The sequence below is a fragment of the Labeo rohita genome, chromosome 9 (genome assembly GCF_022985175.1).
Source record: "Labeo rohita strain BAU-BD-2019 chromosome 9, IGBB_LRoh.1.0, whole genome shotgun sequence".
NCBI lineage: Eukaryota > Metazoa > Chordata > Actinopteri > Cypriniformes > Cyprinidae > Labeo > Labeo rohita.
This window is the reverse complement of record NC_066877.1, coordinates 23,237,175-23,252,840: the sequence shown is the minus strand read 5'-3', so window position 1 is coordinate 23,252,840 and position 15,666 is coordinate 23,237,175. Positions and strand designations below refer to the sequence as shown.

At 39.2% G+C, this 15,666-nt stretch overlaps 1 protein-coding gene across 1 annotated transcript; it reads left to right on the top strand.

The window, feature by feature from the left end:
• The first annotated feature begins 20 nt into the window (after window positions 1–20).
• On the top strand, window positions 21–9,353 carry me3 (malic enzyme 3, NADP(+)-dependent, mitochondrial). The gene is made up of 15 exons (XM_051119844.1): window positions 21–208; window positions 740–924; window positions 1,583–1,716; window positions 1,804–1,953; window positions 2,112–2,187; window positions 2,260–2,421; window positions 3,639–3,742; window positions 3,988–4,097; window positions 4,208–4,305; window positions 4,411–4,524; window positions 4,730–4,835; window positions 6,298–6,440; window positions 6,544–6,717; window positions 6,842–6,940; window positions 8,639–9,353. Exons 2-15 carry the CDS (start codon window positions 745–747, stop codon window positions 8,798–8,800), a joined length of 1,812 nt encoding a protein of 603 aa, XP_050975801.1. The 5' UTR covers window positions 21–208; window positions 740–744; the 3' UTR covers window positions 8,801–9,353.
• Window positions 9,354–15,666: the final 6,313 nt, after the last annotated feature.

Below are 15,666 nucleotides of genomic sequence, written 5' to 3'. Positions count from 1 at the left end.
ATTGGCCACTTCTGCCTAAAAGGGGCGGGCCCAAGGCGAGAGCGTTGGGAAGCGAAAGTGTCAATGTCATACAAACCTGGATCGTTTCTATCAGTCGATTACAACATCATCTACAGATAAAGCGAGTCTGTGGGAATAGGCGGCAGCAGGTCAGCGTTTGGATTAAACCTAGTGAAGCAGAAGCTGCCGGTGGACTGGCTGTTCTCAGGTATGCGGCTTTGCTTGTAAACAAAAATGTCTTCTTATAGAACAATGACAATGCTGGACCTCTCCGTAATGTTTTTTTTTTGGCCTGAAACACATACTGTTGTTAAAATAAAAAAGCGTAGTGAATACACATTACAATACAATACAAAATGCATTTGCATTGCTATTTGTGTTTTACCTAAAGGCCTTGTTTATAATTGAGAGGCGAACTTGCTGAACTTGCAAAAGCTGTATTACTCCTTTTTTATTTTTTCTTTGTTGTAACATGACAGCTGTTTATTATAAAAAAAATACCATGGTAACAACAGTTTATGCGTCGGTTTTAGTCCAGTGACTGTTATTACTGTAAAATCATCTTGTTGGAAACCCCTCCTTAAGATGGTCATTAGCTGGACATGTTCAAAAGAACAGTTTGAACATCTGGTTGTTGCTGGTCTAATGTGGTCTACCAACTAAAAACCAGTCACCAAACTAGCATAAACTGAATTTCCAAAATAAGCTTTTTTTAAACCTGAATTTTCTCATTTTTCAGGAATCATGAACTCTCTCTCGGGTAAGAGTGTGCTGGCGCTGTGCAGGGTTTTCTCCAGTCCCCTGTCGCTCCCTCCTGCTATCGTAGGGGCCGTGAGGGTCTGTCACTCGGGCGTGAACTCCAAGGGCACGGTGTTCACCAAAAAACGAGGCTATGATATCACCAGGAACCCCCACTTGAACAAAGTAAGCATTTTTAGGGGACAAACTCAGTGCACTTATGATCTTTGTGACTGTGTTAGACTCAGCAACCGGTGCTTTCATCTGATTTTATAACATTATATAATGCCAAAGTCCCCACAGATAAGAAAGTACGAAAGTGTCACTGTGAGATCTTTAATCAAAAAGTCTTCAAGGACTTTGGCATCTACCAGGCATTGAGAGAAGATGCTCTGAGTATGCTTAGGCTTTTTAAAATCAGTGCAGAGTTGCAGGATATGTGTCAGCAGTTTTGCAAAACACTTTTGGCTGGGTCTTGAAAATGTGTCCATTTAAATGTTGCTTCGCAATCTGTATCCTGTTTGCAAAGACTTTCAGGATAAGATGAGGAATAGGCATGATTGAGAAGTGTAGACTTTTAAAGCCATGACGCATGGAAACTGTTAGACGTAAACAGTGAGTGGAGAATCCAACAGGGGAGGGTGGCCATGCTTTCTTCCCATTGGTCAGAAATAAATAGATCCAGCATGTGATGCATCTACCCGAGGCTGGAATCTTGCCCAGTGCAGACCCAGTTGCAGGGTGATAATTTGTATTTAAGCCAGACTGTGGGAGGAGCACACATTTTTCTTGCACATTTGCAGCTGTCACGTGTTGTTAATAAAGTTATTGTGCTGTGTTACAGGGCATGGCGTTCACCCTGGAGGAGAGGTTACAGCTGGGTATCCATGGCCTGCTGCCTCCCTGTTTCCTCTCTCAGGATGTCCAAGTGCTTCGTGTCATGAAGAGCTACGAGACACGCAGTAACCCCCTCGACAAGTAACCAAACTTCAATTAAAACATTTAGTACGTACTCGGAACGATAGGTTTTTTTTTTATCCAATTCTAACTCTTCTAACTCTGCAGATACATATTGCTGATGACTCTGCAGGACAGAAATGAGAAGCTCTTCTATCGTGTGTTAACCTCTGATATTGAGGAATTCATGCCTATTGTCTACACTCCTACTGTGGGCCTGGCCTGCCAACAGTACGGCCTTGCTTTCAGAAGACCAAGGTGAGGTGTATACAGCCAGATCTGGATCTGGAGTGACTTGTTTAGCCAAACCTATTCTGAATCATATGCTTTATAAACACTCAGACCAGTCTAGCAAGTTTTTCTTAGCTGCATAGTGAACATGCAGTATAAGTCCATATGCTTTTTTTCCCCTATAGAGGGCTGTTTATCACTATCCATGACAAGGGGCATATTGCCACCATGCTGAACTCATGGCCGGAGGAGAACATTACGGTGTGTTGAGAGTGATAAAGTGTTATTCAGTGCCAGTAGATGGTTGTTTCATTGTATCATGTACATTAATAGGCCATAGTGGTAACGGATGGAGAACGAATCCTGGGATTAGGAGACCTGGGCAGCTATGGAATGGGGATCCCAGTGGGCAAACTGGCTCTGTATACAGCATGTGGAGGAGTGCCGCCTCAGCAGTGCCTGCCTGTGCTGCTAGACGTGGGCACTGATAATCAGGTGAAACAAGAATAGCATAATTACACTATGTTTTGTGTCTATGTTTTTTTTCTTCTGCTTTGTCTTCTTTGAATGTGTTTGAACTAAGCATCTCATGCTCACCAAGGCTGCATTTATTTGATCAAAAGTACAGTTAAACAGCAATACTGTGGAATGTATTTACAGCTTAAAATAACTATTTTCTTTTATTAATGTATTTTAAAACGCAATGTATTTCTGTTGGCAAAGCTGAAAGATTCTTTGATTAAATTGAAAGTTCAAGTGAACAGTATTTATTTTTGTAACAATATGAATTTTGTAACAATATAAAAAATCTTTACTGTTACTTTTGATCATTTTAATGCATCCATGCTGAATAAAAGTAAAAATATAAGTAAAAAAAAGGTAATTGTGATTTTATTTTTGCGGCTTTTTTGCAGAGTTTACATCTCTCAATTTTGACTTTTTTCTCAGATTTGCAAGATACAAACTCACAATTCAACTTTTTTTTAGAATTGTGAGATATAAATTCACATATTTGACTTTTGTTTCTCAGATTTGTGATAAACTCGCAATTTCGAGTTATGAAGTCAGAATTCTGAGAAATAAAGTGAGAATTGTGAGATATAAACAGTTCTGAAAACAAATTCACAATTGCAAGATATAAAATTGCAATTCTGAGAAATGAAGTCAGAATTCTGAGATATCAACTCAAAATTCTGACTTTTTTTTTCTCCGAATCGCGAGTTTATATCTTGCAATTGGGACACAATTGTGAGTTTATATCTCACAGTTCTGAGAAAAAAGTCAGAACTGTGAGATATAAAATCACAATTGCAAAAAAAAAGTCAGAATTGCAAGATACAAACTCACATTTGCATTTTTATCTCGCATTTCTGACTTTTTTTCTCGCAATTGTAAGTTTGTATCTCACAATTCTGAAAAAAGTTAAAATTGTAAGTTTGTATCTCACAATTCTTAGAAAAAACTGAACTGTGAGATAAAAAGTCAATTAAATAATAACTTTTTTTTTTTTTCAATTTTTTGTTTAGTGGCAAACGTATCAAGTAGTAGTGTGTGTGTGTATGTGTGTGTATATATAATATATATATATATATATATATGTGTATATGTGTGTGTGTGTATATATATATATATATATATATATATATATATATATATATATATATATATATATATATATATATAACCCTGTTGTTCTTTTTGCTTTTGTTCAGACCCTCTTAGATGACCCCTTGTACATCGGCTTAAAGCACAAAAGAGTGAGGGGCAAAGAATACGATGACCTCATTGACGAGTTCATGCAAGCTGTCACTGACAAGTATGTTTGTTACTAAAATTCTGAAATGAAAGATGATTTACTTACCCTCATGTTACCTTCATACTTTTGAGCCAGATAATCTTGTCTGAATGATCTGGTTCACCAGTTTAACTGACTTAATAATTTGGTTCGGTGGTTCTCAAGTTAATGGTTAAATTGAGGTGAAGGTTATATGTGTGAAATACTTACAGACTGTACAAACATGTCATTTTTCTTTTGTTTGTTTTTTTTATCTTTTCTTTTAGGTACGGGATGAATTGTCTAATTCAGTTTGAGGATTTCGCCAACAGCAATGCCTTCCGTATTCTCAATAAATACCGCAACCGTTATTGCACCTTTAATGATGATATCCAAGGTAAGTATGCAGATTGTAATATCAAACTATAAAGATTTTAATCTTTATAATGGAAAATTATAGTCAGAGCCATAGAATTGTTTGCTCATCTCTTTCCCCACCTTTTACAGGCACAGCTTCTGTTGCTGTTGCTGGGATCCTTGCTGCTCTTAAGATTACAAAGAATAAAATCTCTGACCACAAGTTTGTATTTCAGGGAGCAGGAGAGGTAATGTGAATTCAGCTGAAAGATGCTACAAACTTTTACTGAAAATAGCAAATGAAAGATCCATTACAAAAAACTTGTTGTGTTTGGTTTTTGTCATATGACCAGGCCGCCTTGGGCATTGCTCACTTACTGATAATGGCCATGGCTAAGGAAGGTGTACCACATGCTGAGGCTGTCAAGAGGATTTGGATGGTGGATTCTAAAGGCCTAATTGTCAAGGTAACAATCAAACCCACAGAAGCCTTTTTTGGCATTTGTTTCTTTCAGGCTATATTTGTCCTCCTACTCAGCATCTGAATATACAAATGTATGTAGGCTTAATTTAAAATGTCACAACATGAATTAAAGAAATAAACTGCATTTGAACAACTCCACAATTAAACGCTATACAAGAACTGTTATTTTGTGTCATTTGGCCCATTAGGGCAGAAGTCATCTGAACCATGAGAAGGAAGAATTTGCCCATGAGCATCCACACATAAAGACTCTAGAGGAAGTAGTGGAGACCATCAAGCCCACAGCTATCATTGGTAACGAGTGATTGATCCCATTCCGTATATAGAGTTCGAGTCAAAAGTTTACATACACCTTGCAAAATCTGCAAAATCTTAATTATTTTACCAAAATAAGAGGGGTCATAAAAATGCATGTTGTTTTTTATTTAGTACTGAGAGGAAAAAGATATTTCACATAAAAGATATATATATATATATATATATATATATATATATATATATATATATAATATAGTCCACAAGAGAAAATAATAGTTGAATTTATAAAAATGAACATTCACAAGTTTACATGAGCTTGATTCCCAATAATGTGCTGTTACCTGAATGATCCACAGCTGTGTTTTTTTTGTTTAGTGATAGTTGATCATAAGTCCCCTTGTTTGTCCTGAACAGTGTGAAAAAATGGATCTCAAAATTCTTCAGAAAAATCCTTCAGGTCCCACAAATTATTTGGTTTTTCAGCATTTTTGTGTATTTGAACACTTGACCTGAAGGATTTTCCTAAAGAACAGCACGCAGTTTAACTGTTCAGGACTATCACTGAACAGAAATTTTTTATATAAATTTAGCAATTATTTTCTCTTGTGGACTCTTGTGAACATCTTATGTTATTTTATTCATCTTACTAGATCTTATTAATATCTTACTCAATTCAGTACTAAAAAAATAACATGCATTTTGTATGATCCCTTTTATTTTGGTAAAATAATTAACATTTTGCACTTCTTCAAGGTGTATGTAAACTTTTGACCTCAACTGTGTGTGTGTGTGTGTGTATAGGGTTATTTTAATGCTTATATAGGTAATATTTTAATACTTATTAATAGTTTGAATTAGCTTTTATTTTTCAGCTTTCATCATGTGCATCATTTTATATTACTTTTTACTTTTTTTTTTTTTAAACTAAAGTGACAAAATCATAAGATTACTAAAACCTAAACTAAACTTACAATTAAAACTAACCGAAAATAAAAGCTAAAAGTACTGTAAGAGTAAATATTCTATTCAGCTTTATTTTTATTTCAGTTTTAGTAATTTTAGTACTTCAACATCGACATATATCAGTTAGTTAGGTTTTTTTAAGTATAAGTTTTTCCATATAATGCTTTTTCAGTTACTGAAAATTATTTTTAATAGTTAAATTAACAATAACAACACTGCTCTTATATTTACATTTTTTTTACAGGATTGACAATGAGAACTGAGTAGTTAGATGTTATTAAAATTGACTGCAGATATTCCACCTCAGTCCTGTTTGTGTTTTATAGCTGGAATGGTGCTTTGTGCATCCTACTAGTGTTTATTTTTCCTGTATGAATTGCAATGGCACATTGAGGCCACTAGTGGGCATAATTACAGAAAACATTTAGATTTAACAAAAGTCTGTGCATTTCTGTTCATTATGCTAAATGCAGCACAATTTTACTGTTTGAAAATGATTTGAGATTATAAACACCAAACCTCAAACCTTCTACAGGTGTGGCTGCTATAAGTGGTGCTTTCACTGAGAAGATCATCAAGAACATGGCTGCTTACAACGAACGTCCGATTATATTTGCCCTCAGCAACCCCACAAGCAAAGCTGAGTGCACAGCAGAGCAGTGCTACACACTTACTGAGGTAATACTGAAAGTCTAGGGTGTTAACTAATGCCATCATATAAAGCAACTTACAGAGCTAATGGTTCACATCAGTTTAAAGGGCATGTGTGTGTGTATCACAGGGAAGGGGCATATTTGCCAGCGGAAGCCCCTTTAAAAAGGTCACTTTGGCAGATGGGCGCACCTTCTATCCTGGCCAGGGAAACAACGCATATGTGTTCCCTGGAGTAGCATTGGGAGTCATCGCCTGTGGTGTTCGCCACATCTCGGATGACATTTTCCTTACAACAGCAGAGGTAAACGCACATGAAGAGTCAAGAGCCAATGACAATAAACATAAATTCTTTAGTGCAAAACACCTTGATTGCAATTTTTCTTTGCAGTGCGAAAGCTATAATTAAGGCTTTGATTTCTCTTCAGGCAATTTCTGAAATGGTTACTGAGGAGCATCTTGCTGAGGGCAGACTGTACCCCCCTCTGAATACCATCAGAGAAGTATCCTTCAAAATTGCTGTGAAGGTTAGTAACCGTTCTCATTTACTGCAAGAACATGTCTTGTTAGCCAACTCTACATTTTGGCACCCATAAGAAATATGGAATGAGATCATGCTAAATTAAGAGATTTATTAAAATAGCAAAGTAGGTTATAAGAGCTGTCAGGTCAGATTTCACAGCAAAACAGGGCATTAAAACATAATTGCACCAGTGCTAGTCTACTAAAAATCATTCGATTTTTATTTAATACTTTTATTCAGCAAGGATGCATTAAATTGATCAAAAGTGACAGTAAAGACATTTATAATTTTACAAAATATTTACATTTCAAATACACTGCCATTGAAAAGTTTGGGATCAGTAAGATTTTTCATGTTTTTAAAGAACTCTTTTTAAGAAATATTATTGAAATGTAAAATAAATAAGTTTTCTATTTTAACCTTAAAATATAATTTATTTCTGTGATGCAAAGCTGAATTTTCAGAATCATTACTCCAGTCTTCAGTGTCACATGATCATCCTTCAGAAGTCATTCTAATATGCTAATTTATCATCAGTGTTAAAAACAGTTGGGCTGCTTAATATTTTTTTTTATTCTTTTTTTTAGGTTACTTTGATAAATGGATTTATTCAAAATGTAAATCTTTTCTAACAATACAAGTGAAGTACTATCACAAGATGTCTATTTTAAATAAATGCTGTTCATTTTAGCATTTTATTCATCCTGAATCCTGAAAAAATGGATCACAGGTTCCAAAAAAATATACATTAAGCAGCACAACTGTTTTCAGCATTGATAATAAATCGGCATATTAGAATATTTCTGATCTGAAAGATCATTTGAGACTAAAGACTGCAGTAATGATGCTGGAAATTCTGGAATAAATTCTTTTTTAAAGTAAATAAAAATAGACAAACACTATTTTAAATTGCAAAAATATATTTCACAATATTACTTTTTTTTCTGTATTTTTAATCAAATAAACACAGCCTTTTTTTTTTTTTTTAAAAGACATATTTAAAAACAACATTTTGAACAGCGGTGTAAATGCTGTTTTTTCATTTTTATTCATCTAAGAATCCTGAAAAAAGTATCACAGTTTCCACAAAATATTAATTATAAATGCTTTCAATATTGATAATACGAAATGGTTCTTGAGCAACAAATCAACATATGAGAATGATTTCTAAAGGATCATGTGAAAATAAAAACTGAAGTAAAATTCATCATTGAGATCACAGGAAAAAATGTTAATATATTAAAATAGAAAAGATGTTTTTTAAGTTGTAATAATATTTTAGTCTTACAGTATTTCTAATCAAATAAACTCTCAAATAAACTCAGCCTTGCTGATTTCTTTTCAGATGCTAGTACTAATGGTAGTGAGCTAAAATCAGCACAAAATCAAATATTGTGTATAAAAAAAATAATATAGTAATACACCAGCATGCAACAGAATAACTCATTTGAACTTCCCCTCAACAATAATCAGCTTCAAGCAAAAATACTGAATATCTACCAAAGATCTGATGCCTTTAAGTTTGTAAACTTCATGTTTGTAACTTCATAATACCAATAAAAGTTCTCAAAAATTGGTGAATTTGGACTTTGCTGTTTTTAATAGCAAACATAAGCAAATCTAACACACTGTACTCTGCAGTAAAGCAACTGTTCACTAACCATGTTTCATTCTTTCTTTCCAAACCCCTCTTTTTCTTCAGATTGTGGACCATGCCTACAAACAGGGCATTGCCTCCTGGTACCCTGAACCCAAAGATAAAGAGGCCTTTGTTTTATCCCAAGTCTATAACTCTGACTACGACTCCTTCAGTCTGGATTCATACAGCTGGCCCAAGGATGCCATGGAAATTCAGGACGTGTAGATTATTCAATCACCGCCCTCTAAAAATGATATTCTCATATCAGTCACATGCCTTATTTCTCAGTTTATAATCATATGACGATATACACTCCAGCTCCAGCCCACGCAATCCGAAAACACTAGCTGCTCCTACAGATTTCACACAAGATGAGCTGTATCCGCTGAGGGCTAAAAGCGATAAAGGAATGCAACGCTCAAAATGTCTTCAAAACAGTGGCTCCATTCAAAGGAAAAAAGCTGCTGTTTAAAGCTTTTTTTCCCAGTTAATCAGAATGGTCTTTTCCAGTTTATTAGTTCATTAGTACATTAGCATTCTGTCAGTAATTTTATTTATTTCTAACTAGTTATCCACTCCAAATATTTAGCACTCCTGCAAATGCAAATATCATTGTAGGGAGAAACTATTTTTGTACAGCGACTCCCACTTGGAAATGACAGACTGCCTGGGTTGAATGTTTGTATGAAAAGGGATTTTCATTAGTTAGGTAGGTATAGGCGTTATCCAGTTGACTGCTGTGTGAATAGACTCCCTTTGCAATTATTTTTTTTTACAAGTTGCCAAAGTTTGTCTAATTTTAAATGTATTATTGTCATGTAGCAATGAATACTGGAAATTGTTAGCTTGATTGTATCAGTTTATTTAAGTGTCTACCCGAAAAGCGAGCTATATATGTGTTCATTGCAGCGTGTGGAATTGTTTTTAACGTTTCTCCTTATTTAGAAATATGCTTTGCTTATTAATAACGCACGACTATGGAGTTATATTTTCAGATATCCAAGGAGATTTTGAAGGGACAGTGACTTTTAAATAAACACTTCAAAAAACAAATGAGTTTCTCTTCAGCATTTGTTTTTGTTTACTATTTAAAAAGTGAACACGAGTGCTCAGTTGGAAAACAGATTTAGAATAAACAAAATCTAGTATTCTAAAAACTAATAATCACACACAAAGGGTTGTTTTGCAGTGTGAATATGAATGTGTAACAAAAAGCTTATCCTTTAATACCCATTGTACATTAGAAACTCCAGATTAATTTACACAACCAGTGCATCAATTCTGTGGCTATATTTTTTAATGAGCTGAAAGTTTAGGGTATATTGTTAAATAGTAATGATAAAAAGGCTACAAAGTAGTCAGTGTAGCTTGCAGCCACATCTGTTGGTGAGAATAATTACTACACCATTGCTCTGATGACCAGAAGGGGAAGTTTGATAGACTTTTTGTGGTGTATTTTTGAATGTGTATGTCAGCAGAAAACCGGGTTAATAGCTAGCGACAGTGTGTTTGTTAACCTAATTAAAATACAGGTTACTGAAATATTTGAATATAACTTGATCTGTGAAAATAGAAATGTATCAAAAATAAGAAATTTGGCCCCAAATGAGCCAATGAACAGCAGTGCTCAATGTACGTAATGTAGGAGAGCTTGCCCTGAGCATGTACTGTATTTCAAGCTGTGTGTGTGTGTGAGAGAAAGTACATATTTCAGCTTATGAATGGTATTTTATATTGCAAGTGTTTGTTGCACATATTGATGCCTTTGACAGTGGTAGGGCTCGGACTTAATAGAGTAACTAGTTACATGTAATGGAATTACATCATTTAATTACAAAATAATTGTAACTAATCTGTTACAGTTACTGAGAGAAACAATGTAAAGTTAAATTACAGCTACTTATGAAAATGTTAACAGTTACAAAGCAAGCAGGTTACATCTGAATATTTCACACATTTTTGATTGATTTCTTTCCCAAATTGCATTGACTGCTCTAAAATATGTGACATCAATGTTTCAGAAGTTTATGACACAAAATAGGACACATGCTTATTCAATAACAGATTTATTTATTATTTTGCTTTATGTATATGCTTTATTTTTAAAAAATAACAGTTTTTTTCCTAAGGAATTGTTAGATGCCAGTGTTTCCAGCCATAGCTGCAAGGATTTAATTTTAAAAAATAATGTCATAGCTATTAAACAATATCTTATGATTTTAAATCTGTATTTAAACTCAGAATGGTCTGAAAGTAAAAAGAGGTGCTAAATTTTGGTCTGATTTTGTGGTGGCTGTGCTTTTAAACATTAAATTATCATAACCTACTGCATTTATTTTGTTAGTTTTTAGTAAATACAAATGGCAACATCCGCACCTAGACCGCAACGCGACCACCGCCTCAAATGAGCCGCAGCCCCGTGACGACTCCATCCAAGTACTGCTCACTGCAGAGCCGAATGGCCTCTAGCTCCCCCTCTCTGGATGTCCAGCTCCACTTCTGTGGAGAGGGTGCTCGCTGCAGAGCCAGATGGGAGGAGCTGGAGCTCCAGCTCCCCCTCGCTGGAGGTAACGGGTGGAGATAGATACCTAACCACACCCTAACCCTACCCCTTACCCTATCCTAAACCTAACTCCACCCATTAGTTCACACAGAGGTGGAGCTGGAGGCCATTCGGCTCTGCAGTGAGCAGCACTTGCTTCTGTGTGAACTAATGGGTGGAGTTAGGTTTAGGATAGGGTAAGGGGTAGGGTTAGGGTGTGGTTAGGTGTCTATCTCCACCCATTACCTCCAGCGAGGAGTGAATGCGTGAGACTTGAGAGCTCTGCACAGTGTACATGTGTTTTTAACAACTTCCTGAAACCAAACAACTTGACCTTATATTACATATCAGACTTTCACTTCTTACACAGGCTAACCAGTTTCATTTCTTTCTTCGTCAAACAATCTTCATTTTTTGTCACAAAAAAGGTCTATACAGTGTACTACTATAGAGAATCCTGAATCGTCAACTGATTAGGTGGCTGAAATAAGTTTGAAAGATGAGACTATGAAGTGAGACGAGAGGTGGTCAAAAACAGATTTCAAAAGTAGGTAGTGAATGGTTGCTAAAGGAATTAAAGATCAAGATAAACAAAAAAGGTAGTATGTGGGATGAGCAGTTAAAAGAGATTTTTACTGATAATAGTGAGAGAGACACAAGTACCATTGCGTCCGTTCTCCCTGTTGAGAAATTGAATAATACCATTTCTGCATTTTGGGATCAAATGAATTTCCTGTTAGAAATCTGTATGCTATTTGTGGATCTGCCCACTGAACTATGTAGGACATGTAGGCTGATATATTTTTGACTGTGACCCATAATGACTAATCTTGTGAGTGCAGTGTTCAAACTTTACAAAGCATGAGAGAAATGTTTACCACCATTTTAGTCAGTTTTGATTTACATTAGTAAATACACTACCAGTAAGCTTTGTGACCGGCACTCAATTTGCATTTGGTTCGAGTGATATGATATCATTTACCTGTGGGACCTTGTTATTTTTGTCGCATCTAAGATTTAATTAGGATGTTATCCAGTACGTGTCTAGAAGTCGTCCTGTCTGGTTTTGCTGTATTTAACGACTTTTGACAAGTAGTGCTGCAAAACCAAATGGGTCAAATGGGTGGAGCTTGACCTAGTCCAGTGCCACCTCTGTGGGTCTAATGGGTGGAGCTTGATCTAGTTATGTTTAGGGATAGGGCAGGGTTGCCAGGTGTTCACAACAAAACCAGCTCAATTTCTACTCAAAACTAGCCCAATCCCATTTAGAGGGGGGTTCCCTCTAAAATACACTTTTTTATGGCAGGGTTCCCCTGGTAAAATTCACATTCCAAGGCATAAATATCAGGTTTTTGGGGTTGCTGCAACCTATAGACATGAAAAACAACCTGCAGCAACAGTGTAAAAATAGCCCAATTCCACAGAAAAAACTGTGGACTTGGCAACACTGGGATAGGGGTTATGGTTAGGGTTAAAGGGGAAGCTCGACATCCAGCTACACCCATTGGCTCTACAGAGAGCAACTGCTCACTTTAGATGAAGTTGACTTGGTGACGTCAGCAGAATCGACCAATTAGAGGCATCTTTAAGAATAGAACATGTATGCTTGAGACCCCGTCCTAAATCACACCCTAAACTCCTACAATCCTCTTCTGAGTCCACACTTTCATGACGTAATGCCGCTTTAACCTCAGTTTAGGATCTGCAGAAGTGGTCTTTTGGTCAAAATGACCGCTGCATGCTCATGTCCATTAAGTCCCTGAGACCGTAGGTTGTCCCATTCGTCATTTTACCGTTCAGAAGGGTGTTTGCGAGTGCCCCCTTTGCGGCCTCTATACGCTCTCGATACGCACTTCGGCCGAGCCTGCACTGGTGCAAGCTCTGCAGCAGACTTCTACTCGACAGTCAAAACAGCATTACGCTACGAAAGTCTGAACTCAGAGGAAGACCACGAGGGTTTAGTGTGCCATTTGGGACAGGGCCATAGGGGGTGCTTGTGAGCACCCACCCTTCTGAAAGCTAAAATGACAAATGGGACACCCTATGGTGGACTTAAAGAAACACTCCACTATTTTTGAAAATAGGCTCATTTTCCAACTCCCCTAGAGTTAAACAGTTGAGTTTTACCATTTTCAAATCTATTCAGCTCATCTCCGGGTCTGGCATTAGCACTTTTAGCATAGCTTAGCATAGATCATTGAATCTGATTAGAACGTTAGCATCTCGCTCAAAAATGACCAAAGCGTTTCGATATTTTTAATATTTTAAACTTGACACTTCTGTAGTTACATTGTGTACTAAGATGGACGGAATATGAAAAGTCACAATTTTCTAGGCCAATATGGCTAGGAACTATACTCTCATTCCGACGTAATAATCAAGAAATTTTGATATTACACAGCGCCTGTGTCAGGGGTGTGTCAGCGTGTGCGGGGAATAACGCAGGAGGAGAGCGGAGATCCAACAAATGCGGCTTTATTAAATAATCCAACATGAACCAAACATAGGGAAACACAGGGAACCAGCAACCACGACAAACGGAAAGACACTGAAGACAATATAATCACCGACAAGGGGAGTGAGGCACAAGGAACATTATATACACGGAAACAGGGGAGTGGTCACAAACGAGATAACGAGGGGAAGTACAAATAAGGACAAGACTAAACCAATACACAAAACCAACAGGGGGAGCAAACAGAACAAACCACATGTACTAGAAACACAGGGGGAAAAAACACAAGGAAAAACCAGACAAAACCAAACACAATCCTGACATTACCCACCCCCTCTTATAAGGCGCGACTCGCGCCGTAACACACACTGGGGTGGGAGGGTAGGCGCTCTGGAGGCCGGTAGGCAGGGACACAGGAGACACAGGATATAGGGACGGCCTCCAGGGCAGATCAGGGAGCTCAGGGGGCCATGGTGGATCACACAGTCCATTGGGCCATGGTGGATCGAGGAGTTCAGGGCGCCATGGCCGGGTCAACAGTCCAGGAGGCCATGGCGGGTCTGGGGATTCAGGAAGCCATGGCCGGGTAAACAGTCCAGGAGGCCATGGCTGAACAGGGGAGTAGCCCCCCCCCAAAATTTTCCTGGGGGAATTTACGGTTCTGCCCGCCCTAGGGAGCGCTGGATGAGGTGCTGGCTCAGGAGGGCGTGCAGGAGGGCGCGCTGAAGGAGGAGCCGACTCTGGAGGGCGTGCAGGAGGGCGAGCAGGACAGAGCTCCGGCTCTGGAGGGCGAGCAGGACAGAGCTCCGGCTCTGGAGCGCGAGCAGGACAGAGCTCCGGCTCTGGAGGGCGAGCAGGACAGAGCTCCGGCTCTGGAGGGCGAGCAGGACAGAGCTCCGGCTCTGGAGGGCGCGCTGGAGCCCTCCAGGGCTGTGCAGGCAACCGCATCAGGGACGGGGACCTGGAGAGAGCAGGGATAGAGGAGGTGGACAGAGAAAGGGGAGAAGCAGAGAGTACAGAAATTAACGCCGCCTCCCTATGAGGCTCCACAGCCAAAGCTGACACCTCAGGAGGCATTGGCGCGGCTTCTCCGGCGGGCGTGGTCTCTGGAACGGCCTTGACAAAAGATGTGAGCTCTGCCTCTGGAGGGAGCTCTGGAGGCAGCTCAGGTTCTGGGGTGCGCGCTGGAGGCTGTTCGGGCTCAGGAACTGGTCTTGTCTCAGGAGATGCACCCGGAACTTGACTTGACACAGGAGATGTAGCCGTGACGTGACTTGACTCAGCCGTGACGTGACTTGACTCAGGAACCACAGCGGTAATGAGACTTGACTCAGGAACGCCCGCAACAACTTGGCTTGACTCATGGGGAACCGCTGTGACTTTACTTGATTCAGGAACGACAGCTTTGGCTTGACTTGACGCAGGAACCGCAGCTGTAACTTGACTTGACTCAGGAGACACAGCTGCAACTTGACTGGACTCCGAAACTTGACTTAACTCAGGAACCGCAGCTGTAACTTGACTGGACTCAGAAACTTGACTTGCCTCGGGAAACGCGGCTGCAACTTGACTGGACTCGGGAAACGCAGCTGCAACTTGACTCGACTCGGGGAACACAGCTGCAACTTGAATGAACTCGGAAACTTGACTTGCCTCGGGAAATGCAGCTGCAACTTGACTTGACTCGGGGGAACACAGCTGCAACTAGGCTGGACTCAGAAGCCGCAGACTCTGGCGTGGCGGCAGCCATCTTGCTTGCAGACTCTGGCGTGGCGGCGGCCATCTTGCTTGCAGACTCTGGCGTGGCGGCGGCCATCTTGCTTGCAGACTCTGGCGTGGCGGCGGCCATTTTAAGTGCAGACTGGCGTGGCGGCGGCCATCTTGCGTGCACACTATGGCGTGGTGGCGGCCATCTTGCGTGCAGATTCTGGCGTGGCGGCGGCCATCTTGCGTGCAGACTCTGGCGTGGCGGCGGCCATCTTGCGTGCAGACTCTGGCGTGGCGGCGGCCATCTTGCGTGCAGACTCTGGCGTGGCGGCGGCCATCTTGCGTGCAGACTCTGGCGTGGCGGCGGCCATTTTAAGTGCAGACTGG

Bases quoted from the DNA above. Each gene is read 5' to 3' on its own strand.
- me3 (XM_051119844.1), top strand. From the start codon at position 745: ATGAACTCTCTCTCGGGTAAGAGTGTGCTGGCGCTGTGCAGGGTTTTC. The intron at 1,954-2,111 runs GTGAGGTGTATA...TTTCCCCTATAG, and splicing joins CTTGCTTTCAGAAGACCAAG to AGGGCTGTTTATCACTATCC. The intron at 2,422-3,638 runs GTGAAACAAGAA...GCTTTTGTTCAG, and splicing joins ACGTGGGCACTGATAATCAG to ACCCTCTTAGATGACCCCTT.